Source organism: Anolis carolinensis, chromosome 5, assembly GCF_035594765.1.
Source record: "Anolis carolinensis isolate JA03-04 chromosome 5, rAnoCar3.1.pri, whole genome shotgun sequence".
NCBI lineage: Eukaryota > Metazoa > Chordata > Lepidosauria > Squamata > Dactyloidae > Anolis > Anolis carolinensis.
Window position 1 is genome coordinate 196990762 of NC_085845.1, and position 16654 is coordinate 197007415.

Sequence of the window (16654 nt, forward strand, 5' to 3'; positions counted from 1 at the left end):
CATGTTAGCACTAATTTTGATAATCTCAGAAGACAACTGATCCTGTTTCTGTTAGCTTTACTGCTAATCTGTAAACATCTGTTTTGGTCCTACCAAGTTCTGTAAATTGTTGAAGCCACAGCTCCGCCTGACTGGGCAATTCCGAGAATTGTAGCCCCAAAAGGTAAATTTTCCAAGCTTTGCTCCCATGCAAAGAAGCTAGTAGTTTAATAAAGAGTTGGACATTTTGATACATCCTGCTCCAAACAAGAGGCCAATTGTATGGTTGCTAAAAAAAAGTTATGTGTCTGGTTATTTCTCTAGGCACAAACATTAACGGGGCCCTCCAAATCAGCACAAAAATCCTCAATGACTACATTGCCCAGAATGACATTGAGGCACGAAGCGTCTCTCTGATTATCTTCCTGACCGATGGGCGGCCCACGTTTGGGGAAATAGAACCAGCCAAGATCATCAACAACACCAAGGAGGCCATCCGCAACAAGTTCTGCCTCTTTACCATTGGCATCGGCAACGACGTGGACTACAAATTGCTGGAGAGGTTGGCGCTGGAGAACTGTGGGATGATGCGACGTGTACGTGAAGAAGAGGATGCCGCGGAACAACTGAAAGGGTGAGTTGAGAAGGAGCACAATCTGCTTTTCTCTTTTTATCATGCTAAGTCTAACAACTGAATTCTGTAGGACAGTTTTTGGGGTATATATGTAATGAGAAGGTATTATGGGGCCGGGCTGTGGCGCAGGCTGTTAAGCAGCCTGCTGCAATAAATCACTCTGACCATGAGGTCATGAGTTCAAGGCCAGCCCGTGGCGGGGTGAGCACCCGTCAATTAAAAATTAAAAATAGCCCCTGCTTGTTGCTGACCCGAAAGATAGTTGCATCTATCAAGTAGGAAATAAGGTACCACTTATAAAAGTGGGGAGGCAAGTTTAACTAATTTACGACTTGGAATGAGGAAGTGCCATCAGAGTGGATGATGAAGCAGCTGCTCCCCCCTGTGGGCAGAATCGAACATCCCTCAGGAGAAGGTTAAATTGCCTCTGCGTCTGTCTGTCTCTGTCTCTGTTTGATGTGTTTATGGGCATTGAATGTTTGCCCTATGTGTGTATAATGTGATCCGCCCTGAGTCCCCTTCGGGGTGAGAAGGGCGGAATATAAATACTGTAAATAAATAAATTATCATGGGAATGGGCTGAATAGACCTAGAGATTTATAGATAATGTTTCTCTCTAGGAATATCTACAGTTGGCCCTCCACATTTGCAAGTTTGACTTTTTGTGGATTTGATTATTCATGGATTTGATTAAAATGTTTTGTCTTGGAATCTCTAAGTCCTCCAGTATGGCTCTATGGTCAACATTGATTGGAGGCAGATCATAGGGTCTTGCTGGCGGACCAACGGCTTCCTAAAGAAAACACCTGGAGACTAGGATTCAAATCACTCCTCATCCATGAAAACCTATTGGGTGACTTAGGTCAAGTCAAATTCACTCAACCTTAAAGGAAGGCAATGACAAATCTGTTCTGAACAAATCTTGTCCGGAAAACCCCATGATAACCTTAGGGTTGCCACTCACTCATTTGTTCAAAAGCGTTCGCTATTACCTGTGATTTCGTGCATCTATGTAAAGACCTGGAACATACTCTCTGTAGATATGGGAATTGTCCTGTATATTTCTGCTGTTGTCCCTGGCCTTAACACTGGTTGGAAATGTGCTATAAATAACAACATTTGTGCACACAGATTCTACTATGAAATCGACACGCCTCTTCTTTCTGACATCCGGGTAGATTATCCAACTGACAACGTAGCTCAGGTCACTCAGAACCTCTTTCCCAACTACTTCAATGGGTCTGAAATTGTCATTGCTGGAAAACTCTTCAACAAAACAGCCAACAGATTACATGTAGAAGTGACAGCCAGCAATAGCGACAAGTACGTCCTTCTGAAAACTGACATAGCCATTGATCTCTCTGGCAAGAACCATATTGGCGGAGCTTCCAATGTTGGAGGCTCCACCAATGGTCAGAACTATGTGGAACGGACTTGGAGCTACCTCACCATCAAGGAGCTATTGGCATCCTGGTTGAAGAGTGACAGCAATGAGGAGAAGGAATCTCTGAGAGAGAAAGCCAAGGAGCTGGCCCTCATGTACCACTTCGTCACTCCTTTCACAACCTTGAAAATGAAGGAGCTTGCCCTTCAGGCAGAGCTGCCAAAGGAGGTCTATGTTGGCCCACTGATGGAAAGTGTTGGAGAAATCGTACAGGGACTGCAAGGTCACCGAGCACCATCTGGTAAGGAAAAGTCACATTTTGGAGGATGGTGGGTGTTGTTAACAGATATTGTACTTTGGCAATAATTTGTAAACACAAGGCTGAGCAACTTTGTGAGGACCAAGAAGAAGGCAGGCTAAGGGGTTATGTAGTGTTCCCTCACTACTTAACCCCTTAGCCTGCCTTTCTCCCAGAAACTAGAAATAGCTTTGTATTGTTGAAGGCTTTCATGGCTCGAATCACTGGAGTGTTGTGTGGTTTCCGGGCTGTATGCTCATGCTCTAGCAGCATTTTCTCCTGATGTTTCACCTTCATCTGTGGCTAGCATCTTCAGAGGATCCTTTGAAGATGCCAGCCACAGATGCAGGCAAAACATCAGGAGAAAATGCTGCTAGAACATGGCCCGGAAACCACACAACATCCCACTGAAATAGCTTTATTTTGTTCTGTATTTCTTCCAAAATGGCAAAAGTGATGATGTGGAAGGAAATTAAGGTATTTGATAAGAGGAAGGGTTCTGAGGTGCTCATGCAGGTGGAATGGGGGTATTTGGAGATGATTTCATGCATTTTGGGAAACGTTTTGCATGGTTGGGGGGCAAATATTGTCTGAAAAATCACATTGGAAGTTTTAAATAAAAAATGGAAGGGTTCGATTGAGACTATAGGATGGCTACAAGAGTCACAAAAGAAGGATCCATGGGCTTCATGTGGCATATGAACTGTGGTACATCCATTTACTGCTCTCCTCAAAAGTGCATCCGTTGTCCCAACAGTATTTGCACCAGAGTCAACTCACCTTTCAGCAAGGACACCCTCCCTTTCATCCCCTCCCTCTGGGAACGGTTGTACATTTTCTTTATTGTTCATTCTATTTGTTTGATCATAAGGATAGTCTGGTTCAGTTCCTACATGCTGGAAGTTGTGTGTAGGGACGATGTGGCCATACAGATGTCAAACTCCACATGAAAGTAGACATGCAGGTTTATGTACATAAAACACTGTAATTGTTTGGGGAAGGCATACAATATATTTTATGGAGTGAGATAACCATACTGTTGTTTATATGTGGCATTCTATTTTCCTTTCCCTATTCTTCTTAGCTTTGGACTCTGTCTCTGGAAAACCAGCAAAGCAAAAAGTTAAGGTCACAAAAACATCAGGTAAGCAGTCTAAGTCACCCTAAGCAACTGCTGCGGCTGAATTTTCTTCCTAGAATAGTAAGTGCTCTGATACTAGAATGCTATACTTTTAGCCATTTCCTCCAAAGGACAAAAGCAATATGACTGGGCATGCCTTCCTTAATGGGAGAAAGGCTATTGAAACTTTATTTAAAAGTTTTTTAAGAAAGAATCTGCCAAAAGGAAGTTTAAATACATACAGTTAGTCACTTACAATGTTGGTAGAATTTAAAGACATAGCCTTGTTACCGTGTTTCCCTGAAAATAAGACAGTGTCTTACATTAATTTTTGCTCCCAAAGATGCACTAGGTCTTATTTTCAGGGGATGTCTTATTTTTCCATGAAGAAGAATCATATTTATTGTTGAACAAAAAAAAAGAACATTTATTATATTCTGTAGTTGTCATCACAAACCAGCATAACCAGGCAAACTGTGAATCCTTTCAAGAATTTCTTGTTACTACCATTTTTTCCATGTAAAACAATCTATGGTACATACATTTACTGATCCTGCATGCTCTGGTGTTCTGTTCAGCAGGCATGCTTCCAAACAAAAACTTTGCTAGGTCTTACTTTCAAGTGAGGCCTTATATTTAGCAATTCAGCAAAACCTCTACTAGGTCTTATTTCCAGGGCCTGTCTTATTTTTGGGGAAACAGGGTAGTTTCGATTGGCATGCAACACCTTTAAGGAGCCTCTGATGGCGTAGCAGATTAACCACTGAGCTGCTGAACTTGCTGACCGAAAGCAGTGGGGTGAGCTCCTACTGTTAGTCCCAGCTTCTGCCAACCTAGCAGTTCGAAAACATGCAAATGTGAGTAGATCAATAGGTGACACTCTAACAGGAAGGTAACTGCACTCCATGCAGTCATGCCGACCACGTGATCTTGAAGGTGTCTATGGACAACGCCAGTTCTTTGGCTTAGAAATTGAGATGAGCACCAACCCCCAGAGTCGGACATGACTAGACTTAATGTCAGGAGAAAACCTTTACCTTTATCTTACCTTTGAGAGTAACTGTGACAAAAGGCATTGGTAGCAAAAGTCTTCATATGGAAGTATTCCTGGATATTCCATCTCAACATTTCAACATAGATTCAAGAGCAGGGCAAGGGCAAGGGGAGCTAACAGGAATATAGCTGGAGCCATTGGGTTGCTGTATGGCCATGTTCCAGAAGCATTCTCTCTTGACATTTCACCCACATCTATGGCAAGCATCTTCAGGGGTTGTGAGGTCTGTTGGAAACTAAACAAGTGGGGTTTATATATCTATGGAAGGTCCAGGGTGGGAGAAAGAACTCTTGTCTGAGGCACATGTTAATGTTGTAATCGGCCAGGTTGATTAGCATTTAATGGCCTTGCAGCTTCAAAGTCTGGCTGCTTGCCTAGTTTCCAACAGACCTCACAACCTCTGAGGATGCCTGCCATAGATGTAGTTGAAATGTCAGGAGAGAATCCTTCTGGAACATGGCCATACAGCCCAGATAACTCACAGGAACCCACTACCGGGAATAATTCTCACTGTACAATTTTGGTACAGTCTTCATATACCTTATTATCATTGACTTGCTTTCCAGAAAATCTGATTTCAATATTTTTGAGAAATGTTTTTGAAGGAGGTAGAAATCCATGTAGATTCCCTGTAGACTGATTAATTGATTAGTATTTTATGACTTAAAATGTTGGAGCAAGTTTTCCTTATTCTTTTTCCCCCCCAAATGTCTCTCCAGCGGATGGTGACCCCCATTTTGTTGTCGATTTCCCTTTGAGCAAGCTGGCGGTCTGCTTCAACATCGATGGGGAGCCAGGCGATATCCTTAGACTGGTTTCTGATCATAAGAATTCTGGTACGATGGGGAACGATGGGGTTGGGGGTGATCAATCATTGTATCGAAAGGAATATGTCAATAGAATAGAGTTATAAGACACCTCAAGGCCATCAGTCCAAACGCTTTGGCCATGAAGGTGCACACAAGTAAAGACTTCCTAACAGATGGCCACCCAGCCTCAGTTTGGAAACTTCCAGAAGAAGAGATTCCACCAAACTCTTAGCCAGCAACATATTGGTGACCACTTACTGTTAGGAAGCTTTTTCCAAATCTTACTGCCTCCATCTTCAAGCATTTAAATATGACTATCATGTCCCATGTATCATCACCATGTCCTTTTCTTTCAATTCTTCCCTTCAAACAGTTGCTTTTGGCATAAGGAAATGATAAGAAGTTCCAGTTATGTGTGTGTTTATTCCCTAGTCACATTTGACATGTGGTTTGTCTCACAAATCAAATTCTATCAAATGGACCATGGGAAGTATTGGGTTAAAATTTTTCCCTCTTAATAAATAGAGTTTTTGATCTCTCCTGGAATTCCTAAGCAGCTGCAATTTGTAAGAGGATTACTCATGAGGCAGTAAAGCTCCCAACTGGCTGGGAAGAGAAAAGCCATGGAAAGAATCGAGACTATAGAATAGTTTTGCAAAGATGAAGGAAAACCTCATTGTTAAAGAGAGAACTATATAATATAGTGCTGTGGTTTAAGAATTGGACTACAACTCTGGGTGCCAGAGTTTGATTTCGGCTTGGCTATGGGAATCCACATTGGGCATGTCACACACTCTCAGCCCCAGAAAAACCCGTGATAGCTTTGCCTTCGGGTCACCATCAACCAGAAGCAATTTGAAGGCACATAGCAAAATTATTTTTTCTATTTTTGTATTTTTCCTATTATTCTCTTTTGACTTTCTTACTTTATTTATGTGGTTACTTTCATTTATACATCTCTTACAAATAAATAGTATCATAGGCAGTCCCCAAGGTATAATAATAATAATAATAGCTTTATTTATACCCCGCCACCATCTCCCCAGTGGGGACTCGGGGCAGCTTACATGGGGCCATGCCCAGAGCAAAACAATATAACAAGTATGAATACAACATAATATAGAGCAATAAACGATACAGTAAATAATAATATACAATATACACTATAACGCAAATCACAAAAAACAGTAAAAACAGTATGAACAAGACAGGTCCTGTAGGTGTGTTCTTAAGCTCAATTTGTTTGCAAGTCAGAACAGGTACATTTTTGAAGTGTTACTCCAGCCAAGAATATAAATATACTAGCTTGGGGACCTGGCAGTGCCCGGGTTATTTGAAAAGGGCTGGGTTATTTGTCGGCTGGGTTCAGGGCTCTCAGGATAAGGGTGAACTACAACTCCCAAACCAGGCCTGTATGCACAGTTGGCCATGTTGGGTCTGTGTGCCAAGTTTGGTGCAGATCTGACATCGGCTGGGTTCAGTCCAGGGCCATCGTTGGTGCGGTCCAGAGTGCTTTTTGATTGCAGGTGAATTATACATCCCAGTACTTACAACTCCAAAATGTCCAGGCCAATTCCCCTCAAAACCCACCAGTATTCAAATTTTGGCATATCGGGTCTGCATGCCAAATTTGGTCCAGATCCATCTGGGGACCACCTAGGCAGTGCTTCTCAACCTGTGGGTCCCCAGATGTTTTGGCCTACACCTCCCAGAAATCCCAGCCAGTTTACCAGCTGTTAGGCTTTCTGGGAGTTGAAGGCCAAAACATCTGGGGACCCACTGGTTGAGAACTACTAACCTAGAGATTCCTAGAGACCATATTAATCAAATCTCTGAATAATCAAATCCACAAAAATTAAAACCACAAATATGGCTGGCAGACTGTATATCATTATTATTCACTTCTGATTGCCATGCTTACATCCTATAGGATCCTGGGACTGACACTTTAGGAATATTGAGAATTCTCTGCTACAAAGCTTCAACTGAAAACAAACTCCAGAGGGGTTGATTTTCCATTGGCTTTTCTCCACCTCCTTTGTTATGGGCTCCAGTCCAGCTCAAATTATCAAAATACTTCTCTCCTGCTTTATCTCCAGAAAGGTAGCATTGCTAATGGGGTGTGTCATTTTAAAAAAATCATTCCAGTTTAAATGCTTCTTAATAGGCCTTCAGGCCCATAGCCAACACTGCTACCTAAACTTCAACCCGCCTTTGAGTGGAAGTGTTTGGAGATAAGGATGGGTTTCTTGAAACATTAAATAAAAATAATACAAAGTAACACAAGTATGAACATAGAGGCATAGTGGGAGAGTGGAAGTCAACAAAGACTGTGTTTAATTATATTTTAAGATGTGATTTTGTAGCTGTGGTTGACTATTGTGACGCCTTGAGCCAAAAAGAGAGGTGGGTAATTATTATTATCATTTTATTATGACACAGCAAACAAGATAGATATGCTGGATTTTGTATCACAAAATCACAAGTCAAACACTTCCCAAGTGTCTAGGACTGTGTGATGTATTTTCGGATGATGCGTGCAGATCCCATTATTATTATTATTATTATTATTATTATTATTATTATTGACACAACGATGTTGTATGACACAGCAAACAAGATAGACATGCTAGATTTCGTTTCACAAAACCACAAGTCGAACACTTCCCAAGTGTCTAGGACTGTGTGATGTATTTTCGGATGATGCGTGCAGATCCCAGCAGGGTGGCCTTTTGCAGTTGGCAGATCGTAATTTTGTCAATGTCTATTGTTTCCAAATGCCGGCTGAGATCTTTTGGCACGGCACCCAATGTGCCCATCACCACCGGGACCACCTGCACTGGTTTCTGCCAGAGTCTTTGAAGTTCAATCTTGAGGTCCTGATAGCGGCTGAGTTTTTCCTGTTGTTTTTCATCAATGCGACTGTCACCTGGGATGGCGACATCAATTATCCAAACCTTGTTCTTTTCCACAACTGTGATATCTGGTGTGTTGTGTTCCAGAACTTTGTCAGTCTGGATTCGGAAGTCCCACAGTATCTTTGCGTGTTCATTTTCCACGACCTTTGCTGGTTTGTGATCCCACCAGTTCTTTGCTGCTGGGAGGTGGTGCTTGAGGCATAAGTTCCAATGGATCATTTGGGCCACACAGTTGTGCCTCTGTTTGTAGTCTGTCTGTGCAATTTTCTTACAGCAGCTGAGGAGATGATCAATGGTTTCGTCAGCTTCCTTGCACAGTCTGCATTTTGGGTCATCAGCTGATTTTTCGATCTTGGCCTTAATTGCATTTGTTCTGATGGCTTGCTCCTGGGCTGCAAGGATCAGGCCTTCTGTCTCCTTCTTCAGGGTCCCATTCGTGAGCCAGAGCCAGGTCTTCTCTTTTTTTTATTATTATTATTATTATTATTATTATTATTATTATTATTATTATTATTATCTGCATTTCTATACCGCTTTTCTCACCCCTGGGGGGACTCAAAGCGGTTTACAACATAATAAATGGCAAAATTCAATGCCTTACAAATATATAACAGATCTAAATAAAATACATACAACTGTAGATTAACATGAACTTTGATATGTTTAATCTTCCAGACAAGGCTTTTTCTTCATTTTATGTGGTCTTCAAATAGGAAAGGCAGAGCGATTTTTTTTTTTTTGCAAAAACTGGTGTCTATTTATTTGTGTTTTGTGTGAAGAAATGAAAAGTCTGCCATTTGCAAAATTTCATAAAACAGTTCATTTGCATTTAATTCTAATGGTTCAAAGAATGTCAGGCTGAATGGGTCGGCTCTGATATATTTTCATCTTACCAAATCTGGATTTCTTTGCAAAAAGTTTGGACACCCCCGGAGTAGAGATATTGGGGCTCTGGGTGGCCTTTTGCAGTTGGCAGATCGTAATTTTATCAATGTCTATTGTTTCCAAATGCCGGCTGAGATCTTTTGGCACAGCACCCAATGTGCCCATCACCACCGGGACCACCTGCACTGGTTTCTGCCAGAGTCTTTGAAGTTCAATCTTGAGGTCCTGATAGCGGCTGAGTTTTTCCTGTTGTTTTTCATCACCTGGGATGGCAACATCAATGATCCAAACCTTTTTCCTTTCCACAACTGTGATGTCTGGTGTGTTGTGTTCCAGAACTTTGTCAGTAATTATTTTGTAATTATTAAATAATAATAATAATAATAATAATAATAATTATTATTATTATTATTATTATTATTATATCATTATAATCACCCAAAACCTCTTGATTTAGGGCTGTTTCTAATGAGTATCTTCTTGTCCTGCCTCATAGAGATTTAGGCATAATAAATGCTGGAAATGTATAATCCTGAGAAAAGAGGAAGACCACGTACATATGGATTTAATTTAATTATTGATTCACTGAATTGTATCTCATCTTTCTCTCAAAGTGAGATACAAGTCAGTTGAAGGATACCAGGTCTGAGCTTGCAAGACATAAGCAGAACAATTGATAATCAGAGCTTTTGAGGACTGGATATCACCTTTAAAAACAAAATTACATGATTCTCTTTAACCCAAGTCATGTATGTGTCTCCATGAAATACTTCTCAAGCGGCTTTCATTCTATGTACTTCTCATCACAGCATCTTAACATTTCATTTCTTGCTTGTTCTTCCCTGTCCTTTAAGGTGTGACCGTGAATGGCCAGTTAATAGGTGCTCCTGCCCCGCGCAATGGCCATAAGAAGCACAGAACCTACTTCAGGAGCATCACAATTCTCAGTAGCAAACCAGAGAGAGCCTACCTGGAGGTCACGCCCACAAAGCTTATTTTGGATGATGGGAAGAGACTCGTCTTGTCTTGTGACCGCACTGCTATGGTGGCCAGCAAGAACCTTGAGGTCTCCATCTTTGCCCGTTCCAACGTCACCGTGGTCCTCCGGGGCACCATTGGTTTTGTCATTCTGATCCACCATTACAAGAATCCTGCCCCGTACCAGAAGGATCATTTGGGATTCTACGTCTCCAGCAGCAAAGGCCTTTCTGCAAACTCCCACGGCCTGATTGGTAAGGAGAGGATGCTTTGGTTTCTAAAGATTTGTGAAGGAACCCATAGAATATAAGACCAGTTGTGTTGAGTTAGACCAAGTGGTCCAGACATGAAGCAAGAAACCAGAGACCCTGCAGGTGATGTAGGACTCCAACTCACATCAGTCACAAATGCACCATCAAGGATTGAATAAGCCGGGAGCTGGATTTTAGCATCATCTTGAACGCCAAAGATTTCTTGCTTCTGATCTGGCCCTATTTCGTTTCTAAACAACAAAAGGAAAATTCTCAGTTGTATAGAAATTAAAGCACAGAGAGCTGAATCCTGTTGTTCGTTGGAATAAGAGCAAGTGCATTGAATTAACCACTGCATGTTCAGTCAACACATAAATTCAGTGGATCTACTTTAATTGGAACTAGCAATAAGTGATAGTATTATCAAAGGATTTCATGGCCAGAATCACTGGGTTGCTGTGAGTTTTCAAGACTGTATGTTCATGTTGCAGAAGCATTATCTCCTGATGTTTCACCCACATCTATTACAGGCATCCCCAGAGGTTGTGAGGTATTTTGGAAACTAGGCAAGTGAGGTTTGTTGCCCGTGGAATAATGTCCAGGGTGGAAGGAAGAACTCTTGTCTGTTTGAGGCAAGTGTGAATGTTGCAATTGGCCACCTTGCTTAGCATTGAATAGCCTTGCAGCTTCAAAGCCTGGCTGTTTCTTGCCTGGGGGAATCCTTTAAAGCTGCAAGGCTATTCAGTGCTAATCAAGGTGGCCAATTGCAACATTCACACTTGCCTCAAACAGACACGAGTTATTTCTCCCACTCTGGACATTCCACAGAAATATAAGCCCCACTTGCCTAGTTTCCAACAGACCTCACAACCTCTGAGGATGCCTGCCGTAGATGTGGGCGAAACGTCAGGAGATAATGCTTCTTGAACATGGACATATAGCCTGGAAAACTCATAGCCATAGTATTATTTTTAATGAAAATAAAAATATGATGTGTAAACATACTTCCAAAATGTAATTGCCTTCATCCTGAGAAAAAGTCCATATAGCTACACTTTCAGGCCTGATTTGTGAGTGTTTATGTGGGGACGGTGCCTTCAAGCTGCTTGTCGTCTTTAGGTGACGCCATGAAATCAATGGGGTTTCCTTAAGCAAGAAATATTCAACAGTGGTTTGGCCAGTTCCATCCTCTGAAATAGAGCCTACAATTCATGGTATTTGTTGACGGTCTACTACCCAAGTACCAACCAGGACTAACCCCCACTTAGTTTCCAAGATCAGACATGATCGGGAGCCTTCAGGATAGTTTGACCTTGTTGACATTTTTCACACCATTCCTCACTTTTTGTACTTTTGGGCAATTGATGAACTCTGCACAGCTTGAAAACATATCTTTGGCCAGTAACCTTTCTGCTTTTCGTCCTACGCAGGTCAGTTCTTACACCAAGACGTTAAACTTACCCAAGACCCATTAGGACCAAGTCCTTTTATGGGCAGCTGGAACCAGACCAAAGGTGTGGATGTGAATTCTGGGAGTACATTATTAAAACTGAAAGGGCGTTTGGTTCCTGTTGTATGGAAACAGCGGAAGATCTACAACGGTGAACAGGAAGTGGACTGCTGGTTTGCCAAGAATAATGCGGAGAAACTGATAGATGGATGCTACAAGGATTACTTGGCCTCTCACCCTTTTGACACAGGGACTGGCTTCTTGACGGAGAACAAACTCTGAAGAGAAAGAATCCTATTGGTTTTGAAGTCATTCTCAGAGAGATTCTTGCACTTTGACTGTTAAACACCAAAGAAAACATTTTTTAAAATCAGAATTCAGTTCATAGCAGTCCATTCTGTGAGTACTAGGAAGGACACTTTCAACAAGTGACTCCAATAAGGTCTAATGTTAGGTTAAAACACATCTGCACAGACACATAGTCTTTTTCAATAAATGATTTATTTTAGCATGAGTCTCAGGACTTCATCACATGGAAACCAACATTGCTGATGGGCTAGTGGTGGCCCCATTACAAGGTGGTATTGTGTGCCTCCCATTACTGGTTTGCCTCCCCACTGTGATTCCCCCATTCCTATCTATTAGTGGGCAAAATCCATCTCTAGTTCCCAATCCCACAATGTTTCCATTACCTACCTTGGTGCGATAAAACCTTTTCTTGTCTGCAGTAAAGTGATGTCACAGAGAAGGATTATTTCATCTCCCCTCACTATTCTGACTGTTTTCCTTATATTTTATACATATCTGCATAAAATACAGATTGTGATTGCACTATTTGATTACTGAAATAGTGCAATTGCTTTGCAATAGAAACATAACAATCAAGATATCAGGGAACAGCAGTAGTGCAGGAAGGTGGGCTTATGAGGGTATGTGGAAGTACAATTGCAGTACAAATTGGCACAATTGCACTATTGAAGATACAGTAGAGTCTCACTTATCCAACATAAATGGGCCAGCAGAATGTTGGAGAAGCGAATATGTTGGATAATAAGGAGGGATTAAGGAAAAGCCTATTAAACATCAAATTAGGTTATGATTTTACAAATTAAGCAGCAAAACATGTTATACAACAAATTTGACAGAAAAAGTAGTTCAATACGCAGTAATGCTGTGTAGTAATTACTGTATTTACGAATTTAGCACCAAAATATCACAATGTATTGAAAACATTGACTACAGAAATGCGTTGGATAATCCAGAACGTTGAATAAGCTAGTGTTGGGTAAGTGAGACTCTACGGTAATATCAAAGGTGCTGAGCCCAGTATGTATCTATCAGCATTTATGTGACTGTAGCAGAATCATGGGGTTGATAAAGTCCTCAATCCACTTCTTCAGGTGCATTCATAGAGCACAAAGCCACAGGCAGTGAAGCCCAGCTACATAAATATGGGATGGGATCATAATGTAATGGGATATTGAAGATATAAATTGTCACGGTGCTATAAATGTTCAGATAACTCTGTTTTTGACAATTTGCATCTTTTTTGTATCCTATACACTCTCAACCATGAAACTTAAATACCTGCATCACTAACTTCTACTCCATCTGAAGAAGTGGATTGATATAAGAGAAGCGTAAGTTTAAATGAATCAGTCTTAAAGGTGTCACTAGATTCTACCCCAATGTCTTTTTATATTTGTATTAAGAAAGATTAACATGGTTACATCTTTTTAAAACACTGTTGTTGTTGTTTTGTGATTGTGATTCATGCTATTCATAATATAGGAAGGGAATTGGTTGTATAAGAGATCCAAAAGATACCTTTTAATATCCCATGTGGGTTTTGTTGCTACATTTGTGTGTGAAAGAGAGAGCGGGTATGTAGAAAAAATGACAATAAGGAGGAAAGCTATTTGGAAACAAAGAGGCAACAAACACACACACACCCAACCAACAAACCAAAGGAAAGGACTTTAAGTAAATCCTATAGATTTCAATGGAGGGCTGTAAGAAACTCTTTAAAATCTCCTCTAGAATCAATGGAACATCTATGAGCTTAACTTTGGCTGAATAACTCCCATAACCATCTCTAACCCACATGTGCACAAAGCCTCTACCACACTGAAAAATTGCACTATTATAAACAGAACATATGAAAACATAGCCATGTTTGTCCATTCTTGCATAAAAATAAAAGAGGCAAAGAGAATGCACTAAATAGCACAATTAAGGCTGCATCTGCACTGTAGAATTAATGCAGTTTCACACCACTTTAATTGCCATGGATCAATGTTGTGGTTTTATAAAGTCTTTAGCCTTATTTGCCAATAAGTGCTGAGGCCTCATCAAGCTATAAGACCCAGGATGCCATACATTAAGCCCTGGCAGTAAAAGTGGTGTCAAACTGCATTAATAGTATAGATGCAGCCTAAGACTTGCTAACATATTCATTTTAGCACGAATTCCCGTTGATGAAAATACATTTCTTCAAGACACATTGCTGGTGTATAATATTCAGCTTCGGGGACAAATGCAGGTGGAATTCACCAGTGGTCCTCAGCCTGGGGTCCGGGGAAACCCCATGGGTCTGCAATGCCCTCAATGGGGTTCCACAAAGGATTACATTATTAACTATTATTAGTAATGAAACTATTATTTTAAATTAATCTGGAGTCATTATAATCAAAATATTATAATAGGAGTGTGTGCATTAACAGATTAACATATATCCCCTTCTCTCTAAATTTGAAGGACCTCCATGAGAAAATTGAAATAATTATTTGATGCTGTCTAGTGCCTTAAATCATGAATTAAGTTTTAGTTGCCTGCAGTCAAAAAAGTTGTTTAAAAGAAGGTCCAAGATGGAAAAAAGGTTGAGAACCACTGGAATACACCATTCATCCTGATATATACAAATGCAGTAGCATAAACTACATTTATTTCAGAATTAGCCTGTTCTGTGCCATCATCCTGAGGAAGTGAGCCATGGTGGTGCAATGGGTTAAACCCTTGTGCTGGCTGAACTGCTGACTTGAAGATTGAGTTGCTGACCTGAAGATTGCTGGTTCAAATCTATGAGACAGGGTGAGCTCCCATCTGTCAGCTCTAGCTTGCGGGGACATGAGAGAAGCCTCCTAGCAGGATGGTAGCACATCCGGGCATCCACTGAGCAATGTCTCTGTAGACAGCCAATTCTCTCACACCAGAAGCGATTTGCAGTATGTTCTCAAGTCACTTCTGATATAATTTTTAAAAATCCTGAGGAAGTCAGTTTGCATCCACTAACATTTGTGTGAAAATAAGGACATTGTTTAGCCTTGGCAGAGGGTTAAACTGGACCTTGTTGTCTCTTCCAACAGGATTTTATGATCCTGTTCCAAAGATGCTACTATAGACTCTTTTCTCTGCCCTTTTTTTCTTTATGCGTTTTTTGAAACAGATGCAAAAGAAACTGGACAATCTCTCACCCTCTATGTCTTTCACAAGTTGCATTTTTTTGCTTTAAAGTGCCAAAAGGTACATATTTTTAAAACATGCAATTCATGCCAAAGCTGCAGCTGAAGTGCCTGTATTATCAGTGCTTCATCAGCACAAAGAGATACAGATAAATATCACCATTGCTATGAAATGTTCTATCCCCCTCCTTTTGTTTAAAAATGCAACCACGTATGGCTGTGTGACAGATCAGAACTGTAATCAGACAACATAAACATGACAAAATAAGACAAATACAAAGAGAACAAGGAGATTAAAAAAAATTAAAACAAAACTCCCAAAGAATGATAAACAAGAGTTTCAGAGGCCAAATAGCTCTCAACAATACATTGTGAATATTTTCAAAATAATCAGACAGAAGATCCAAGAGGTCAGTCAACCTAACCTCAGTACCAGAAATAATATTAGACTATGAAGGAGTCCATCTGGTTTGTCAAAAAGAAATTCAGCCAAGCAAACCTTGTATTTTTTGCTTTTTCTGTTGTTGCAAAATTCTACATTTAGAGCATAAAAGCCAAATGCACAGATATGGGATGGGAAATATTTGGCTACATGTGAAAAGGACCTTATTTTTGAATATTTTCAAACCATGGATGGTTGAATGCCCAGATACTGAATAGAGGGTCAACTGCATTATTGTTTATTTATCTTGACATGTATGTTTTACCTTTCTCCCAATGAGTTCAAGACTATATCCTTAAAACAGCCCTGCAAGGTAGGTAAGGCCCAAGACCATCCAATGAATTTCATTTCTCAGCAAGGACTTGAACCTGGATCTTTCTCAAGTCCCAAATATCCCTGTGTAGCCATTGCACTTTATTGGTTCTATTTGAGTATAAAAATCAGTTTTCTGAAGGTCAAGTCGTGCTTTCCTAATGCCTTCTCAAACCTGTTCCCTCCCGTGAATTTAGTATTTAGTATTATGAGCAGCTTTAAAACAACTTAAGTTCAAGCACTGCCAGGTACATCTGGCTCATTGCCCTGGAAGGAAAGGGACACACCTGCATAATCTGCTAACATTTTAATTGCATTCATTGGTCTGGATATATACAGGGCAAATTAGAGGGGTATTTGATTATCAGGCATCTTTTATCCATATTCCCAATGCCGGGGTGTTTCTCCATCCATATAATGAACTATTCTCTCTCCCTTCCTTAGAGACAAGATTTATGCCTTTTAAATCACAATTCACAGATTTCTGCAAAGTAAAGCACAATTTATAAACAGCAAAGGGGTGGGGAAGATTAAGAATATGTTTAATTATGGGTTCTTCCCTAAATTCCAAGGGCCAGAGGCAGGAATACATTTTTCTGCCTCATCTGCCAGGTAAAAAGGTAGTATTGTTGATAGTTCACTGCTCCTGAACAGGACCCCAAATTCTGGCCCCATTTTT

The 16654-nt window shown here is 40.6% G+C and overlaps 1 protein-coding gene across 2 annotated transcripts in view; it reads left to right on the plus strand.

The window, feature by feature from the left end:
• itih5 (inter-alpha-trypsin inhibitor heavy chain 5) overlaps positions 1–12269 on the plus strand; it is a 44744-nt gene extending 32475 nt beyond the window's left edge. For both annotated transcript variants that reach the window (XM_008110253.3, XM_008110254.3), the window contains exons 9-14: positions 304–613; positions 1745–2298; positions 3380–3439; positions 5189–5305; positions 9936–10313; positions 11741–12269. In XM_008110253.3, coding sequence (XP_008108460.2) covers positions 304–613; positions 1745–2298; positions 3380–3439; positions 5189–5305; positions 9936–10313; positions 11741–12042 — 1721 coding nt within the window. In that variant the 3' untranslated portion in view covers positions 12043–12269. The remainder of the gene's footprint in view (positions 1–303; positions 614–1744; positions 2299–3379; positions 3440–5188; positions 5306–9935; positions 10314–11740) is intronic.
• The last annotated feature ends 4385 nt before the right edge of the window (positions 12270–16654 follow it).